This window comes from Larus michahellis, chromosome 13, assembly GCF_964199755.1.
Source record: "Larus michahellis chromosome 13, bLarMic1.1, whole genome shotgun sequence".
Classification (NCBI taxonomy): domain Eukaryota; kingdom Metazoa; phylum Chordata; class Aves; order Charadriiformes; family Laridae; genus Larus; species Larus michahellis.
Window position 1 is genome coordinate 14150977 of NC_133908.1, and position 19010 is coordinate 14169986.

At 57.8% G+C, this 19010-nt stretch overlaps 3 protein-coding genes across 13 annotated transcripts in view; all 3 read left to right on the forward strand.

Annotated features, from left to right (window-relative positions):
• KIAA1671 (KIAA1671 ortholog) overlaps positions 1-2963 on the forward strand; it is an 87912-nt gene extending 84949 nt beyond the window's left edge. For 6 of the 10 annotated variants that reach the window (XM_074606111.1, XM_074606112.1, XM_074606117.1 and 3 more), the window contains one exon: positions 362-2963. The gene's annotated coding sequence lies outside the window, so the exon portion shown is untranslated. The remainder of the gene's footprint in view (positions 1-361) is intronic. The other 4 variants (XM_074606113.1, XM_074606118.1, XM_074606116.1 and 1 more) reach the window with 1 other exon arrangement.
• A 5156-nt stretch (positions 2964-8119) lies between these two features.
• CRYBB3 (crystallin beta B3) lies at positions 8120-11953 on the forward strand. The gene is made up of 6 exons (XM_074606159.1): positions 8120-8233; positions 9059-9138; positions 10502-10620; positions 10753-10885; positions 11005-11147; positions 11721-11953. Exons 2-6 carry the CDS (start codon positions 9064-9066, stop codon positions 11884-11886), a joined length of 636 nt encoding a protein of 211 aa, XP_074462260.1. The 5' UTR covers positions 8120-8233; positions 9059-9063; the 3' UTR covers positions 11887-11953.
• A 2582-nt stretch (positions 11954-14535) lies between these two features.
• CRYBB2 (crystallin beta B2) lies at positions 14536-18604 on the forward strand. 2 transcript variants are annotated; one of them, XM_074606158.1, is made up of 6 exons: positions 14536-14778; positions 15625-15700; positions 16464-16582; positions 17437-17569; positions 18011-18153; positions 18290-18598. In XM_074606158.1, exons 2-6 carry the CDS (start codon positions 15644-15646, stop codon positions 18456-18458), a joined length of 621 nt encoding a protein of 206 aa, XP_074462259.1. In that variant the 5' UTR covers positions 14536-14778; positions 15625-15643; the 3' UTR covers positions 18459-18598. The 2 variants fall into 2 exon arrangements, with proteins under 2 accessions (XP_074462259.1, XP_074462258.1); XM_074606157.1 differs by having other exon boundaries at positions 14552-14778; positions 17437-17611; positions 18290-18604.
• The last annotated feature ends 406 nt before the right edge of the window (positions 18605-19010 follow it).

A 19010-nucleotide genomic window follows, 5' to 3' on the forward strand; every position in this document is an offset into this window, starting at 1 on the left:
TTCTGTGTTGAGGCGGAGCAGTTTTTGGAGAAGCGACGTTTTCATTCACAGGTGATACGGTTTCACCGATCCTCTGCAGATAACTCGATTTTAACAGCCCTCTGTGCTGCGATTTCATAGTGCTTCCGTCAAGCAAGAATGAGTGTCACTGGGGGTGGCGCACATTTTGAAAACCTTGGTGTATTTTGCAGTATTCTGGGCAGCTCTTGAGCATTTAGCAGATTAAATAGGGTGAGACCAAGCTGACGCTACGACAGTAACGTGCATTTGTGGGGGCTTTCCTCGAACACTGAGAGGGCTCTGGCTGCTTTCTTGACCGTGTCGTATCATTACTTCAGTTCCTTCTGTTTTTTCTTTCCAGATAGCGATCCTAACTAGAAGAAGATAAAGAAGTTTAACAGAAGCCTTAACTCATCTGAACCTAAAATTCACATGTCATGTTGCTGCTGTTTGCTTCCTGCCTCAACTGCTGTGTGCATGGTGCCTTCCTGTTTTGTGGAGAAAGCTGCTTAATATTCATACTCAAATACAAAGCTGTATCTTTTCAGATATGGGAGGATCGTCGCTTTAGACCTGCCCGGAAGAAAAACCGGTGGTTCATAGTTAGCACTTGAGAAAGTCGTGCAAGACTGTAATATTTGATCCAGGAGTGCTGCGCACCGGAAAAGTCCCCTGGCCGTTGAACAAAGACTACGTTTCTACATCGGGGTTCAGCAACTCAAAAGTCTGACTTTTCGTAGAGACGTCAGGTGTAAGGCTGGGCTTTGTGTTTGGTTATGAAAATAACAATTTTAATCAAATTTATCTTTTTTTTTTTTTGTGGAAAAAGAAATAGTAAGCTCCTATTTAGAATGAAGTTTGTGGAAGGTGAGAGTGAAAGAACAAATTACGTTTACTGCCATATTGAAAAAGGAAACTTGATTATTTTTTGTAAAAGGTATTTTTGATTGGCTTATATTTACATGTGATCTGCTGACCTAGCAGATGAATATAATTTTTAGATGAACAAAATGTTAACTTTTGTCACACTTGAAATGGTATATTCTGTGTTTTGTCAGCATGTGGAATAATTGCTTCATTGGAATGTCTTTCCTAAAAAGGATCAAGCAATAATGTCAACCAGTTCTCTTTAAAAAAAAATAAAAAAAAAAATGTAAATACTGTTTTTATAACAAAAAAGGAAGGGAAGAGGGAGGATGTTACACTCATATCAGGGTTCCAGTTAATTGTTGAATGTCACTTTAATAGCAGTTTGGATAGTCCCACTTCATATTTTTATTCGTTCATCTGTAAATACCAGGTTTAAGTTTTTATTTTTATGCTGATTTTGTGGGATAGCCTAAATGCGATCTTCAGTTTCTCAGACGATTTACTTTTCTTCTTTTGGTAAGACCGATGTTATAATAGTGGTATAGATATCTCATGCATAACACGGGTGTTATGAATATCACTAATATCTCAAATATGTTAATATCTTTGAATACAGATTCTGAAATATCAACCACGATGTCCACTTAAGACATACTTTATTCTTTCCCCAATTAAGTGCTCTTTTCAGTAACCCTTTACAAATGTAGCCCAACGAGAGAGGTTATTCTGTCGTGTCAGTATCCTCTCGACTCGACTAAGAAAGCGGCAACGTGGAAAACCGAAGCGCGACCGGAGCCCGCTCTGCCCCGGTGCCCTCCGGTGGCGCGGGGCTGGGAGGGGGGTGGCGGCGGTGGCATCCTGCTCCTCGCGTTGCACTTCCCATGCCCTGCTGATGGGCTTTTCTAGGTATTAAAGATAAAGCACCAGCACTTGAACTCAGTTTCCTTTTTTTTTTTTTTTTTTTTTTTGTCTTTTTTATGATCAGCGTTTTGGAAAGCTTGATTTCCGTGGGGTTACCACAGTGGTGCATCCGCTAGCCAGAGTGGCATGCCTGCTCTGCTGTCTATCAAGCTTGTAGCTGCCAAAACCGTGTGCCAATTCTTCTTGTGGAGGAGTCACAGCTGAGGTGATTTTTAGTCCCAGTCTGCTCGTAGGAAATAACAGCAGTATGTCAGGAGACAAGTCCCATATGCGCATCTCTCTCTCCCGTACTTAGTTCCGATAGCAGCTCCCGGTACTCAATGGAGATGAAATATAAAAAAAACCTTCACTTGCTGCTTTGCCCTGTTTCACATCAGAGCTGTTGCCACCATTACCGTTTTACAGCCTCTTCTGCTACCAATTAAGAAATGATGACCCCAGAGTTCTGCCCAGCGGTTCGCCCTGTGGGGCTTTTAACCCTGGGCGGCGGGAGCTGGAATTGCGTTTGAACGCGGTTGACCAGCCTGTTAAAGAGCTACTCTTACCTAATTTAAAAATGCTGCACATATTTTTCTTCTTCCCCTTTCTTTAGATGGTGGTGGAAAAGGCGACACTTTAAGATAAGCTTTTGCATATGCATCTTTCGGGATATTTTTTTTTTTTTAAATGGCAGCCCTCGAGGGTACCATCAGCTGTATCCCACGTGCGACACGCGCGTGTGGGTCGCTGCTGAGCAGCAGCGTTCGCAGGTGTGAGGGAAGGGTGAGGATGGCTTTTCTGACTCGGATGAAGTGGGGCTTACTTTAAACAGTATCTAGAAATCGGGTAAATTTCCCCCCGCTTACGAGAATATTTACACAGGCTTTGATTTTTTTTTTTTTTCCCGAATTCAGCGGGTTGACAGTGTTGCGTTACCAATAGTTGGAGGATTTACTGGGTCTTGGTCTAATAAATGAAGGCCAGAAATTCTGTAACTGTGGTGTTTGCTCTGTGTTTGAGGAAACTGAGGGGATTAATGCTAGGTTTCCACAAAGCCCTTTGAATGTGTATGCATTTCCACATCTGCTTGGACAATGCACTGAAACTTACTGTATTTAGTAGTTTAACCTACTACTGAGAAATGTTTAATGCTTAAATGTCTAATTAAAAAGCATCTTTAGAATGTTGTTGAATGGGGAAGTGTTTTTTCTGCTCTATCATTTCTATGTTGTACATGGATTAAATATCTACTCCCTTCTCTTCAGGTTATCGCTATGTAATAAAAGATATATAAATATGTTATTACTTCTTAAATGATAGAACATGCTGTAATACACTTTATATAATTCTATTTTTAATTCCAAATAATGCTTGTTTGAATTTTTTTTTACGCTTTTGGTGCCACATCTTTTTTTTTTTCTTTTTTGGCTGTTAATGTGAGATGGGAGCGAGCTCTTACTTTCAGTGCTTTCTTCAGGTGTTTTCACGAATTACTGGCCGCTGCCTTGGAGCAGGTTTTGACTCCGGTCCGAAGAGTGTCTGAGTAATAAGGCAGGCGCTGGAGATGCTGGCGGTGCCCTCGTCCCTTCCCTTACCGCTGCCCAGCTTTTTGTGCTTGCTTAAAAAGCTGCATCAGTAGAGGAATCGTTTTTAAAAGTGAAAGGATGCGGTTGGTGGAATTTAGAAATACTTCTTTTCCGATTGCACTTCTCGTTATTACCAGAAATCCTCCGGTTTAGTTCGTCACTTGGGGCTTTACTCAGGCATTCTGTTTCTTTTTATTGGAATCCCCAGTCGTGGATTTCCTCCTTTCTGTTTTTCTGTTGGCAAGCTCACCTGTTCAAGGCCTGTGTAGCTTTAATCCGAGTCCTCCGCTGCTCAGAGTCTCGCTGCTTTGGTTTTACTTCCTGCGGAGAAAGAGGCAACGCTGCTGTTCTGCGGCCTTTGAAGTCTGAAACCTTCTCGTAAAGTGGCCCCAGAGGAATGAACCCCCCACCTTTTCGCTTGCACAAAAGTTTGCTTCATCCTATTACTTGTTTGCAAACAGTTATTGGCAAACTTAAATGCACCGTGTGTCTGGTCTGTGAATGCAAACTCTTAATCGTCCCTTTCTTCTGGCGCAGCAGCATCAGGTAGTTCATAACCTTTAGCACTTGTGCAAACGCCGAAATACGGCTCCCGTCTTAGGTATTAAACTCAGGATGTGGTTTGGTGTCGAGGTGTTAAATGGAGAGCTGATTTACCAAAATAGCTTAGTGGGGATTGGGGCAGTTCTAAGACAAATATCACATAAATAGTTTTAAATACAATGCTCTCGAGGTCTGCGCCCCAGTAAAAGGCATTTCTGTCTCTACGCCTTTTTTCCTCTTACTATGAACAAACCCTGGAGCTGATGCTGCAGTATGGTTGCCCTTAGTGTTACTGCAGGTAGGAAGCGAGAGCACCTTGTCCTGATGTTTAACTTGATCCTGTGGAGCCGGAGGAGCTGCGTGTGCGGACCTACGCCGTGTGTGTGTGGTACCCTGCGTGCGGGCAGAGCGAGTCCAGGGAGGAGAGCGGGATCGCCAGCCCGGACTGGGCTGTATCTGGTTTGTGACAAATTTAAAAGTCAGTTGAATGTGGGATTTTGGGAGACAGCGGCGTGTTCATAGAATCATAGGGTTGGAAGGGACCTCTGGAGATCACCCAGTGCAACCCCCGGCCAGAGCAGGGTCACCCAGAGCAGGTGGCACAGGAACGCGTCCAGGCGGGGTTGGGATGTCTCCAGAGATGGAGACTCCACCACCTCTCTGGGCAGCCTGTGCCAGGGCTCTGCCACCCTCAGGGGAAAGAAGTTCCTCCTCATGTTTAGGTGGAACTTCCCATGCTCAAGTTTGTGCCCGTTACCCCTTGTCCTGTCCCCAGGCACCACTGAAAAGAGCCTGGTCCCATCCTCCTGACCCCCACCCTTTAAGTATTTATAAGTGTTGATAAGGTCCCCCCTCAGCCGTCTTTTTTCCAGACTAAAAAGACCCAAATCCCTCAGCCTTTCTTTATAAGAGAGATGTTCCAGTCCCCTCATCATCTTTGTAGCCCTTTGCTGTCCCCTCTCCAGCCGTTTCCTGTCCTTGAACTGAGAAGCCCAGAACTGGACCCAGCGCTCCAGGTGTGGCCTCCCCAGGGCAGAGCAGAGGGGGAGGATGACCTCCCTCCACCTGCTGGCCACACTCTTCTTGATGCCCCCCAGGATGCCATTGGCTTTCTTGGCCACAAGGGCACATCGCTGGCTCATGGTCACCCTGTTGTCCACCAGGACTCCCAGGTCTCTTTCCACCGAGCTGCTCTCCAGCAGGTCACCCCCAACCTGTCCTGGTGCGGGGGGTTATTCCTCCCCAGGTGCAGCACCCTGCACTTGCCCTTGTTGAATTCCATAAGGTTCCTCTCTGCCTAACTCTCCAGCCTGTCCAGGTCTCTCTGGATGGCGGCACAGCCTTCCGGTGTGTCAGCTTTGTGTCATCGGCGAACTTGCTGAGGGTGCACTCTATCCCCTCATCCAGGTCATTGATGAATATATTGAAGAGGACATGTGTTCCACACGTGGTGTGGTGGAAGGGCTTTGCTGACCATCGAACCTCGAACAGTAAAGCCACGCTTTCTCCTGGGATAGCTTGTTTTGCTGGGAGATGGGGAGTTTTGGGGTGCTGCCGCGTGGTGTGGCTCTTCCCCAGCAGATGCATCCAGGTTTGGGAGCTCTGGGAGCGGTGTTTGCAGCACCGGGGCTGCTGTTGCCCAGCCAGCCCCATGAAAAAAACCAAACTATTCCAGTAAAAACGCAGCGTTGTGGCCATAACTGTGCTCGCGTGAAGAAGACGCTGTTGGCCAGAGATGGCCGTCTTCACCTTCCTGACGGTGTGGATGCAGCAAAGCAGCCTGCAGCCCACCCCGGGCCCCAGGGCGCGAAGGATGTGTTGGATAAATCGCCCCGGCCGCTGCCTTCGGGGGCAGTGCGAGGGGTGGAGGTGTCACTGTCCCCAGACAGAAATGGTGCGAAGGAAAAGTTGGTTTTCTCATTGACTTGAGCTCTGCGCTCATGAGAGCGATCAGCTCCGTTTCCTACATCCTCATGGGGATTTAAGGAATAAAGGTGGGCTTTTAAGCAAGACGGGGCTTTTATGGCAGAACCCAGCCTCCGTGGAGCTTTAATGGGGAACTGGGGGTAGGGTTTTCTGAGGTCTTTCACCTGGGACTGCAGCGTCCAGGAACCTCTGGTTGTGGCTGCGCTGGTAGGAGCAGAGGGGGTGAAGGGTGGGTGTCCTTTCTTGGGGGGGGGGGGGAGAAGCCGCCGCGTCCCCCTCCCGCGGCCGTCCTCTTCGCTCAAAGTTATTCTCACAAAAATAGCATCTGAAATAACTTGTTTCTTCTGGTGGGCTTGGAGAAGGAGGAGGTCTAACGGCTTGCGGATTTTTCCTCTTTCCATATTAAACGTGACGGCATCAGGCCTGTTTGTGAAGGAGCTATTGTGCAGATTAAAATTTTATATCGTTGCACGTAGCCTTATAGAGTATGTAAATATGGGTCACAATAAACACATTGTGCTATAGAAAATATTTTGTGCTCCATGGTTTCCGAAGTAATAAAGATATTCTGGCTGTTGTGTAATGTACTGTACAATTACGATTCAAGTTGAGCTTTACCAGACATTAAGGAAAAAAAAATAGTCTATTTTCTAACACTGTGCTGTCAGCATTTCTCAAAGGGATTTAAGAGGCTGACACAGTTAAGGGAAATTGAGTTCTGTCGGGAAGACAAATCAATGAGATCCAGTGCCCCTTCTGTCGTGTTTTTGCAATGGCCTTCGCCGAGGGCAGGCTCCCTGCGCTGGGGAGAGGAATGTTCGCGGGAACTGCAGCCGCTGCTGAGCGAAGTGCAAGGAATGGGCTGGTAAGAAAAATTCTGCATTTCTAATCTGTCGAAAACAGCCGCTGTTGTGTTTGGTAAGAGAGACAACTTAATCCCTTCCACGCTCTCCTTTGAGTCCTCCTTCTGTACAGAAGAGATTTTTATATATTTTCCGGGCAAGCGGCTTCATATTCCAAGGAAAGATGAAAATGTGAAAAGGAGCTGCAATAAGAACGGGCTCTATCAAAGCGCTGGCCGCGCTGGGCTCTTTGGTTGGTACGAGTGTCATTTGAACAATGGCAATAGATGAGCTCGCCCTGAGCTGCGCTGCCAGCGGCACTTCATGGGTAGCTTTACATGGCGAAGACCCTGATCCCACCCCACCTCCCCTCCCCTTCGTGGGAGCCGTGCGGCATCCCAGGGGTGGGCTCCGATGTGGGGAAAAAACCAATGTCCATTAGAGGACTGGCCTTGGGGTATCCCCCCGCGGCTTCCCCAGGAACGTCGGTGCCGGGCTGGACGTGAAGAACCTCCCCGTGAACAGCTCGAACGTGCGGTACCCTACGGCAAATTGCAGCAGAGAGCTCCATCTGGCGCTGCTGCGGCCGGGACGGGTTTCTGGCCATCTGCCCATCCCCCCAGACTTCCAGTTTTGTCCAAGCCGGCCCAGTGGAGTCGCTTTTTGACAATTTTGGTAAATGCTTCATGTCTAGTTCTCGGTTTCAGGCTGAGGCGCCCTCAGAGAGGGTGGAAAACCCTGCAAGAGCGGTACTGGACGGAGATGCGGGTAGGTTGAGCGTAGCTTAGCGTCCAGCAAAGTAAAATGCTCTCAGGTGGCACCTGGTGTGTCAGGATTGCACTTCCCCCCCCCCCCCCCCCGTTAAATCATGCTTTCCCTGTAGAGATGGATGGACCCGTGTACAAGGCACTTGGCTCCCAAAAGACCCTGTCAGTCCCCTTGATCCCAGGGGATCCGTGCAGGCGTGCTCCCGGCAAACTGAAGTGCAAAGAAGGAAAAAGGCCTCGATGGCGATAATGTTCCTGAGAAGGGTCAACGCTGGGGCGAGAACCCAAATCTTGAGTGCCGGCCTTGCCCTCTTGCCGTGGTACCATCTGCCCCCCGTTCCCCGCAGAGCTCCCGGGAGCTGATGCCGACCCGCGTTTCGTCTTGCGTTGGAGCCCAAAACAAGCTGTAAATATTTTGCCTTTTTTTTTTTTTTTTTTTTTGCCCCCCCCCCCGCTTTGTGCTGCACTTGATTTCTAGGCTAAACCCTCCCGTTAACTGCTGATGGGAGAGTTTTCCAGAGAACCTGGCAAGAAGCAGCGTGAACGTGCTGATGCGAATTTCGACGTTAATCTTCTGTAAATCGAGTGGCACATTTTTAAGGGCCAGCCGGGAGAAATCTGAATAACGTTCCCATCGCACGCTGCGAGCCCCCGCTATTGAGATGAAATCTCATGGATGGAATTCAGTAGACGCAGCTGCTGTATCAGCGTCCAAATAATGTGCTGTTCTGTTCAGAAGCAACCCATAAATAGCCGGGCCGCCCGCGCCGGCCGGCAGAGCGGAACCACGCCGGGAGAGGTAGCGGCGGCGCTGCTTGGACTGGAAGGGGCTTTAAAAAAGAATTAACATGTCTGAGTCGAGGTCTCGCTGCAGCGAATGTTTTGCTAATGCTTGGCGAGAAGTGGTGCTGCGGGGCTTTGGTTAAGGACGCCGGTCAAACTGGGGTGGTTTTTTTTTGTTTTTTTTTAATTCGCCTCCTGTGAACCTCTCGGCAATCCCTTGCGTGAGCGCGGGGAGAGCGAGGCGGGGGGAGGCGTGTTCGGATGGGGTTTCCTTGTGGAGTCGGAACTTTGTGAGATGTTCCTGGAGAGCAAGGAGAGGACGCTCGCCGCCCTCCCACCAGCCAAAGCGGTGGCATCGGCTCCAGCGGCCGGGATCCCCTGTCCCCCGGGACGCTGGGTGGCGGGAGCAAGGGAGAGCCGTCAGCTTTATGTTAGCGGGGGGAGATGTCAGCAGCTGGAAGCTGAAACCCAGCCAAATTCCTGCTGGAAACAGGGGGACAGGCTTTTAGACACGAGTTTAATGAGCACCTGGGCGAGCTGCCTGGGGTCAGAGAGGGACCCGTGTCACTCGGTTCGGTGCCGGGCCCCGCGGTGATGGCGGGGTGAGGACGCAGGGCCATGGGCAGGAGGGAGAGGAGGATGGGGAACCCAGTGCTTCCTTCTGGCCTGGACATCCCTGGGGATTTACAGCCGCTGCACTCGCGGGAACTGTGTTGATTTTGGCTACCTGTTCCCATGCCTGCTTCATCGTTCGTGTCTTATTAAGTATTTCATACTTTAAAGGCTGATACACCACGTTAAGGCGATTCTGTGTTAACCTCCTACAATTTGGGTTTTCCAGGCACAATGACTGAGCAGCAAAGTCCCCCCGAGCAGATGGCGACTGGGGAGGGTGCTGGCGAGCGAGTTGGCAATTACAAGGTATACGGGGGGCAACTGGTTACGGACTTTGGGTGATGCTGCAGGTCACTGAGCGTTGCAGCGCGCACGCCCCGGGCTGGTACCAATCTGGAAGCGCTGCGGGTTGTACCGGGGGAGCAAGCAGCCCCCGGCTCTCCTGACGCAGCAGCTCGTTAGCGTCGCCGCGCTGATAAATCCACTTCTCACCCCCCCCCCCCGCCCCGAACCGAGCCGTGTGGGGCTGTGGGCCGGGGAGCGATGCTTCGTCCGGGGAATTTGCTGCTGCCTGGCAGGAGGAGACGCTGCTCGCTGCGTTTGCGGCTGCCAAGTACATTTGCCCGCCCGTCTGCTGCGCAGCTGCGTGATGTTTTAATCCAGGAGATAAAGCATCCCGTCACGGCGGGGATCAGCTGTAGGTTTAAGCAGTGAAAGTCCCCGGGTATTTTCTTTCTTTTTTTTTTTTTTTTAGGTTTTAATTCCTACGCTCCTGGGTTGGTTCGAGGTAAATGAGCTGCGGGCGTTGCAATGGCTGCTGCCCTCCCCGCAGCTCGGGAAGCCGGGAAAAGCCTCTCCCGGCCGGGGAAGGCTGGGGGTGGGAGTGATTTGCATCCTGCAAATGGGGTAAAGAGGTGCTGGGAGCTTGGGCTGTTTATTGCTTTGGGGCGGAAAGATGTTCCTGAGGACTGCGGGTGTCACCTCTGTCCCTCGATACCTCCCCTGTCACACGGTGTCCGCAGGAGGCTCTGCGGGGTTCCAGCCGGGACCCCTTTCGGGCCGGCCCGGGGGGTGCAGCCTGGCTGCTCCGCTGACCCTCCTGGTCCCCAGGTTGTGCCGGGCACCCTGGGCCCTGCTCCCCGCCGTCCTCCGGCCACTGGATCCGACTCCTCCTGCGGCTCAGGCCAAAGCTCTGCCCCAGGAGGTGTTGTGGTCTCTGCACCTGGGAAGGTTTCGGTGAAAACACTGAAAAAAGAGCTTGTTCCAGGCCAGACCAGGGGAAAGAATGGATCTGGAGGGAGCAGTGAGAAGGAAAGGATGGGCCATGGCTGGGCTGGGGGCAGGAGACCACAACCCGCATCCCTGGGGGTCTCTTAGCACAAACCCTCTGCGTTTTCGATGCTGTGTTTCATCCAGTCAACTTGTTTTCTCCTGTCACGGATGAAATATCAGCTTGTGTTTTGCCAAGCAAACATCTTCGGCCCATACACAGCTGCAGAGCGAAGCCCTGGGGTGGTGGGATCCGGCTCTGCCGCAGGAGAGGAGCGACATCGGCGCAGGGCGGCAGGGACGGAGGGGACGTGGCTGGACCACTTTGCTCTGCTGCTGCCTGCCTTTGCCAAGGGGGGGGTCCTGCAGCGGCAGCTGATGGCATTTCTCCCTACCTTAGATCACGATCTACGAGCTGGAGAATTTCCAGGGGAAAAAGTGCGAGCTGACGGAGGAGCTCCCCAGCATCACCGAGAAAGAGCTGGAGAAGGTGGGCTCCATCCAGGTGGAGTCTGGCCCGTAAGTCCGGGATGTGGAGGACGGACAAACCCCAGGGAGACAGGGAGAGCATCCCCCTGCAGCGCTGCCTCGGGATGGGGTGCTCCCCCCGCGGTGGGTGGCCGTGCCGTCCCCGACCCTCTGGTCCCGCAGGTGGCTGGGCTTCGAGCGGCAAGCCTTCGCCGGGGAGCAGTTCGTCCTGGAGAAGGGGGACTACCCGCGCTGGGACTCCTGGTCCAACAGCCACAACAGTGACAGCCTCATGTCCCTCCGCCCCCTCCAGATCGTGAGTAGCAGCTGCGTTGGGGTGTCTGGGCCCCCCGGGACAAGCAGAGTGGCCTCAGCGATGGGGTCTGGGGGGTCTGGGGTCACGCAGGGAATCCCCTGACCCGTTCTTTCTTGCAGGACAGCCCCGACCACAAGATCCACCTCTTTGAGAACGTGGGCTACACCGGGCGGAAGATGGAGATCGTGGACGATGACGTCCCCAGCCTCTGGGCCCACGGCTTCCAGGACCGCGTGGCCAGCGTCAGGGCCCTGAATGGAACGTAAGGATGGTTGCACCGGGGGCATGTGGGGACACCCCATCAAGGTCCCGTCCCATGGCGCTGTGGTTTGGTCCCCCTGGGGTGGTGGCAGGGATGCCTGGCACAGACGCTGCAGCAGGGATGAGGCAACTGTCCCCATGATGCTGCTTGTGCCCGTCATGTCCCGTGCTCCCTCCCCACCTGGCCTTTCCCTGGCCCGCAGGGAGTGAGGGGGACCAAGGCAGTGTCACCGGGGCCGTGTGACGGCTCCTCGCCATGACCCAGGGCTCTGCTGGGCACCGCCGCAGGAGTGGTGGAGCCATGGCACCTTCTCCGCCCTGGGGTCCCCAACCCCTCCCGGCACGACGGCATTTCCCAGCCGGGCTCAGCCTTGTTGCGGTGACACGGGGTGGTGATGGAGCAGTGGCCCTGGGCAGCGCTGCAGAGCATGGCATGGCTGCGGCGGGCAGAGGCCCTGCCAACCCCTCTCTGGGGTGGTGGGAGGATGATGCCCACCCGCTCCGGGGGGGACCTGCCCACTGTGGGGGGCTGCAGCTGGAGCTGGTCCCGGGACACTGCCTCTGTCCCCCGCAGGTGGGTGGGCTACGAGTACCCCGGCTACCGGGGCCGCCAGCACGTCTTCGAGAAGGGCGAGTACCGCCACTGGAACGAGTGGGACGCCAACCAGCCCCTCATCCAGTCCGTGCGCCGTGTGCGGGACATGCAGTGGCACCAGCGGGGCTGCTTCGAGAACAGCTGAAGGACACCCCAGCCCCGCGCTGCCCCCGCTGCCGGGGGGGGGCTGACATGATGCCGCCAGCTGAGGCCGTGACCTTGGTGGTTTTTTTGTGCAAAAAAACTCAATAAAGCTCTGAGCTGGAGGCTGCCGGGGGCCTTGCCTGGTGCTGGGCTGGGGTTGTGCTCGTGGGGGGGTGCAATGCGCGGAGACGTGGTCCAGGGGATGGTGGGACGTGGATGGGTGCCATGGCAGTGCCCCCAGCAACTGCCGTGCATGGCAGAAGCGGGGAAAGCGCGAGTATTTGCAGTGTGACGTAAAGGCTGCAGCTTTCCAAAACTTGTTCCCCCGGCGGCGCCGGTGCCCTCCGGGAGGGGAGGTTTTTCTCTGCCCCTTCTCAAAGCATCTCCCCGGGCTGGGGGAGCTCTGCTGGTGGCTCCTTCCTCACTTTCCCCAGCCCTGCCCGCTCCGCTGCCGGAGGGCGTCCAGCCCAAAGGGCACGGTGGTGGCCGGGGGGTCCTGGGGGACACGGTGGTGCCTGGGGGCTCCTGGGGGACATGGGCAGCCTCGGGAGCGGTGGGGCTGGGGTGTCCCTGGGAGCAATGGGGATGTGGAGAACGGCCGTCCCCAGGCCCTGCCAGGTCTTGTGCATCCCAAAGGGGGACTCACCCCACGGGGTCAGGGCTGTGTCCGGCCCCAGCACCCTGCAGACCCCCCAGCCCGGTCCCAAGGAAGCTTTTCCCCCCCGTACCCCAGGTTGTTGCTCCCTGGGGATGATCTCTCACACACGGGCAGCTGGTTTGGTTGCAAAGGCGGGGGGTAGAGACCCCTCTGTGCCACGCGCCCCGAGGATGCTGGCAGGGAGCTGGGCATCCCAGCACTGCGCGGGGGCACAGCAGCCGCGCTCGGGGACCACCCGGGGCTGGTGGCAGAGACGGGAGATGGCTCGAGGCTGCCCGAGCGCTTCGTGCCGGTCACCGAACAGCCGCTCCAGAGTTTTTCTTTTTGGGCCTGGGTTTGCAGCTACTAAAGGAGATTGTGTGACCCTGAGCGGCAAAAGCTGCTTCCAGGCCAGTCTCTGGGGCTCCCTGCGGCATCGCCACCGCCCGCGGCTGAGATGAGCTAAAACCAGCCCGGCAGAGCCAAGGCGGGGGGGAATCGCAGCCTGGCAGGAGCTGCGCCCAGCACTGTGTCTGCCACTCGCAGGGGTGTGCGAGGGGCCGGGATGTGCCGGATGGCAGCCGGGGGGATGCACGTAACCTGCGCTGGGTCCCGGGGCAGGTCCACGGGGGTCCTGGGCCGGGGACCCCTATGGATCAGCCCAGGAAGATGGGGAGGGCAGTGGTGGGATCCCTCTGCGGTGCTGCAGCGGGAGGCACAGGGGATGGAGAAGGATGGCGGCAGGGCTGGGAGCGTTGTAGCCGCTTGCTCACAAGCCCCACTAGCCAAACCTCTCCGTGGCGTGCTGTGACTTCTTGCGGAGCTGCACGGTCACCTGTGGCCCCCGCAGCCCTGCGAGGCCCCTTCACCCGCGTCTGGGGCAGCTGCAGACCGTGGGGACCGACCCCTTGGTGTGTCACTGCCAGGGCAGGCTCCGGTGGCAATATCCCGGGGGAGGTGACCCTGTGTGTGGTTGTTCTGAGCGCTGGGTCTGGGGGAGCGCCCGGAGGTGCTGTCGGGGTCGGGGGGAGGCTGCAGCACATCTGCTGCGGGACCCCCAGGAAATGCTGCGTGCAGAAGAGAGCTGATGGAGGCCACGTTAATGCCGTGTGACGCGTGCTGGGGTGACGACAAGGGGGGGTCCCGCTCTTCTGCGGGGTGAGAGGGGTCTGCAGGTGCTGCACAGCACCCGGGGTGCCTGATAGCTGGGTTGTAGCGTGTCCCCCCCACCCCGGGAAACTCACTTTGCTGCAGCCACAATCACCCCACAGCCCTGACACGTCTCCCCGGGTCGGCCGGCAGCAAGGTGCCAGCGAAGGGGTTTTGCTGCTGCCCTTAACCCTCGGCTCGTCCCCGGGCGGGGGCTGCCCTCACTGGGCACAGCCCGGCTATGGGGACACGTCCCAGGCTGTGAGCGCCCCCCACGCTGACCTCGGCTGTGTCCTGGCGTGATGGAGGGGCCGCCGTGCTGCGGTTCCTGCAGCCCCCTGGGGCTGGGACGCTTCTGGGATCCCAAAAGGGAGGGGGATAACGGAGGAGGACCCCAAGGCCTGGCATCCGCCTGCCCCCACGCTCAGGCTGGGGATGCTGCCCGGGTGCTGCCCCACTTCACGATGCCACCGGGACCAGATCCTGCTCCTGCCCATCCCCGAGGCCCCGGGTCGGCTGCGGGAAGGGGGTCCCGTGGTGTCCCCAGGAGCATCGCAGGGTCCCTCCGCGGCAGCACGGTGTGGGGTGCGGGCGCTCCCTCGCTGGGGATGCAGACGGGCAAAGCCAGGCGTTTACCAGTTATTTGAAGGCTCGTTTTATCGCGCATGGAAAGAGCCAACTTCAGCAGTTTTCGGCAGTCCCAGCAGCGGGGCGGCTCGCTGGTTTGTCGGAGGGATAAAGTCTCTGGCTCCAAAACTCCTGAAGCAGGGCTGGCGGGCGCTTTGTTTGCAAGGGCCAGTCTGGGTCTTGGCATGCATTCGGCTGATGCATGCAAACTCCAAATCTCCTTGCCAACAAACCCAACAAAGCGGGCGACTCGAATGTGAAAGCTAATGAAATAACTCCCCGACTTGGTGTTTGGGGAGACAAAGGCTGCAGCCGATCAGCTGACCTTGGTTTTCATTGGGTTTTAATCCAGCATTCTCGCTTTGAATCATGCTTTAACTATTTTGTAAATAGTTTTGGCACCATTCTTCTGCGGCTCGGTATAAATTCCACCTCTCGGCCCCAGCCCTTCACTGGCTCAAGCGGGTACTGGTATAACTGGTAAGACTTTTCTATTTGTTGTCCTCTTTTTTGCCCTTGCCTCCTCCCGACCCCTGGTGCCGTTGCTCCGTCCCGCGGCGCCGGGCAGAGGTGCGGAGGTGGCAGCGGGGTGCGGGCATTCGGCGGGGTGAGCCGCGGGGACAGTCCTGTCCCTGCAGCCCAAACCGGGTGGCCAGCTCAGGGGTATTGCCACCTGGCCATGGCTCTGTTTTTGTTGTATTGGGAAAGAGCCATTTTCACCTGGTTTGGAGCCTGCTCAGACACTGGGGGTCCCGCTGGGATTGAGGACGAAGGTCCTTCGTAGGGACGACCCTGCACATGCACTTGCTTGACTGGAGGTGATGGTGGGAGCCCCGGTGCTTCTCCCCATCACCTCCTTCAGGCACCCGCATGGGACAGGGGCTCCTCGGCTGTCACTTGCTGAGCAGGGACAGCAGGAAAAACCTCAGCCGCAGGGGCTGGGCTCCCCCAGGAATGACTCGGGAATGCCCTGGGCTCACAGATCCCCTTATTCCGGGCTGGAGACCCTTTGCAGGTCCCATCATGGGTGGGACCCGTGATGCTGGGACCATCACCTGGGCTCCTCCTGGGCCTGAGCCTGGGGAAGTTTGCCCCACGAGCGAGTGGTGCCGAGCAGCCCTGAGCGGGAACTGGCCCTGGCAAACCCGGTCTGTGCCCACGTGCCACGAGCCTGAGCCCCAGCACCCCTTTCCATGAAGCTCAGCAGCAGGGAGCAGCCAGGGGCCAAGCGCCGGGCGGGCTGTGGGGTACGGACGCGGGGTGGTGAGCATGGTGCCGGCTACGTCCTGGGTGGCAGCTTGTAACTTTGTGAGTTTTCCTCCCAAGGCAGCAGACAACCCAGCTTATGATGGCTTCCGAGCACCAAATGCCAGCCTCCAAGCAGCAGCAAGCCAGCTCCAAGGTTGGTGTGTGGCTTCTCCTCCGCTCCGTGGTGGGACTGGGGCACCCTCGGTCTTACCGAGCACCCAAATCATCCTCCTGGGATGTCCCGGGACCCAGCCGGGCTGGGAGCAGCTGAACTGCCGTCACGCAGCCCCTCGCCGTCACCCCGCCGTGCTCCCGGCTGGTGCCGAGCGTCGTGGCTGCGGCGCTGAGCCGTTCGCAGAGGGACGAGGGGTGGGAGATGCACGGGATTTTGCCGGCATCCCACGGCCCCGGTGCGGGTGGAGCGGGTGGGAGCGGATCAACTCCTAAGCTCTGCAGACACAGCAGATCTGTCCCCCGCCGCCCCACTGACCCATGAAATCCCTGCTGAGCTGGCGGCGCTCAGCCCCCGGCGCTGCCCCGCTGCCTCCCTCCATGTGTGCTGGGTGCCCCGCTCCTTGTGTCCCGCTGGCGGCCGCGATGCTCGAGCCGCAGCCGCTCGGCTGTTTGAAGCCTGGCGTGAGCGCAGGCACCACACTGCGAGCAGCACCAGGGCGCTGGGCCAGCGCCGGCAGGGACCCGCGGACATCCAGGAGCCAGAGCCGCGTGCTCAGAGGGATGGAAGCGTTGGTCCACGCTTGCAGGATGGTTAAAAGCCGCTGACACGCAGGTTTTGGGGGGCAGCGTGATGTCTGGGCTGCGGCAGATGTGCTGAGCCAGTGGCTGGGGACGGTGCGTGCCCGCCCCCTCGTAGTGCCAGGGGCAGCGTGTCCCGCTCTGAGGCCCCCGCTCTCTTCCAGATTGCCATCTTCGAGCAGGAGAACTTCCAGGGCCGCTGCCATGAGCTCAGCGGTGCCTGCCCCAACCTGAAGGACGCCGGCGTGGACAAAGTGGGCTCCATCCTCGTGCACTCCGGACCGTACGTGCTGGGGGGGCTGGTGGGGCCACGGCGGTGGGCGGGAGGGAGGCAGGGGCTGGGATGTGGAGGGGGTCTCCCCTCTGTACCCTGGATTTCACCCAGCCGACGCTGCTGTGCTGCTTCCCCACCTCGCCCCCGTGGGTGCCCGGTGCCGGGGGATGCCAGCGGGTGAGCAGGGGGTGACAGGGTCCCCTGGGTGGGCTGGTGTCCCCCAGCCCTGCTCGGTGGAGGGGAGCTGGAGGGGTGTGGGCATGGACAGGGATGGCGGTGTTACCCCAGTTTGGTGCCCTTCCCTTTGGGCACAGGGACAGGCGGGGATGGCACCCCCTCGGTGGCACCTCCTCTCCCCATCCTGACCCCTGCGTGTGTTACTCAGGCTGGGGGCTCTGGGCAATGGGGAGCCCCTGAAAAGCATCTGGGGAAGTGCCGGGGCGGGGGGTTCCCTGCCCGCACCCCATGGCTGGCAGCGCGCTGCACCCAGGAACAGCAGGGCAGGAGCACAGCCCCATCGGGGACGTGTGGGTGATCCCGTCCTTCTGTGGGTCCCTGGTGACCAGGGCTGGGTGGTCACCACATCTGAGCAACCTCACCGGCAACGCCGGCGCTTCTGCCGTGCCGTTGCCAGCAGAGACCCGGGACTGGCCGTGCCGTGTGCGGGCCGGGGGCATTGCTCTGCCCGCTCCCACCCTGCCAGTGCGCACCACGCTGCTCCTTTCCGCTTTCCAACAGGGAGCAGAGGGGTCTGCGCTCTGCCGGGGGGCACGGGCCGGGGCTCAGCCCGAGGGCGTTTGCCGGGGTCAGTGCGGGGGTGCTGCTGCCGCCCCGACTGAAGCTCGTCCCCTGCTCTCTTCCAGCTGGGTGGGCTACGAGCAGGCAAGCTGCAAAGGGGAGCAGTTTGTGTTTGAGAAGGGGGAGTACCCCCGCTGGGACTCCTGGACCAACAGCCGGAGAAGCGACAGCATCACTTCCCTGAGACCCATCAAAGTGGTGAGAGCACCCAGACAGCCACTACCCACCCGCCAGACCAAGGTCTGCAGCCAGAAGTCTTCCCCAGCCTTCCCCCGCCCTCCCCAGCCCCGTGGGCGGAGGGGCACCCCCTCCTGCGCACCCTCGCCCCAGCCCTCGGGGCCCGGGGAGCCGGTGGGGGGGTCGGAGGGAGCGTGGGGACGGGGGCAGTGGCAGGTGACCCCAGAGCGGAGGACGTCTGCTGGTAAGTCTGGCAGTGCCCATGCAGGCGCCGGCTCTCGGAGCTGGATGGAGGGATGCGGAGCACCCCCCCGGCATCGGTGGGAGCGGCGGCACACGGTGTCGGCCCCTCGCCTCGGTTTCCCCATAGCCCTGGGCTTTGCCCCCCCCTACCCCTCACCCCCTTCCCAGCCCTGGGTGCCGGCTGCCGCTGATGCCCCGTTTCTGCTCTCCCCGCTGCAGGACAGCCAGGAGCACAAGATCGTGCTGTACGAAAACCCCAGCTTCACCGGCAAGAAGATCGAAATCATAGATGACGATGTGCCCAGCTTCCACGCACACGGCTACCAGGAGAAGGTCTCATCCGTGCGGGTGCAGAGCGGCACGTGAGTACCGGGGGGTGGCGGGGGGACCTGCGTGATGCCGGAGCATCGCGTGGCTGAGCAGCCTCGGCTGTGCCGTGCCGCGGCTGCTGGGCCGGGTGATGGTGTGTGACCCCCCCTCCCATGCTTGTTTTGGCAGGTGGGTGGGATACCAGTACCCTGGCTACCGGGGCTACCAGTACCTGTTTGAAAAGGGGGACTACAAGGACAGCTCAGATTTCGGCGCCCAGCACCCCCAGATCCAGTCGGTCAGGCGCATCCGGGACATGCAGTGGCACCAGCGTGGCGCTTACCACCCCACCAACTAGAGCCCCCGGCCCACGCCGGGGCGCGGGGAGCGGAGCAAGCTTTCCCCCGGCCGCCGCTGCCCCCCCTGCGGCCTCGCCTCCCGTCTCCCCCCGTGTGATGCACGCCGCTGCCAAAGCAACTGAATAAAGCTTGGAGTTTCAAAGTCACGGCTCTGGGCACTTCATTCCTGGGGGGGTCATGGGGGGAACCCACCCGCGGGATGCCCATCCTGACCCCGTGCTCCTGGGCGGGGAGTGGGGGGCTGTACCCCCAGGGTCCCCGTGCTGCCCGCATACCACCCACTCCTCACCAGCGGCATCGCTGTGGTCACCAGCCGGCACCGGCAGACCACCAAACTGGCCGGAGGGAGGTGAGCCGGGGGTCTGGGGGTCCAGCAGGAGGGACGGGAGCTGCTCACCTCCTCCGCAGCCAGCACCCCTTGGGCGCGGTGGGATCCAGTATGACCATGATGACTGTGGGGCTCAGCACTCTCCTGGGGGACACGGAAAAGGGTGAGCGGCTCCTCCGCAGCCACACAAGAGCATCCCCAAAACGCCGTGGTGCCAGGGTGG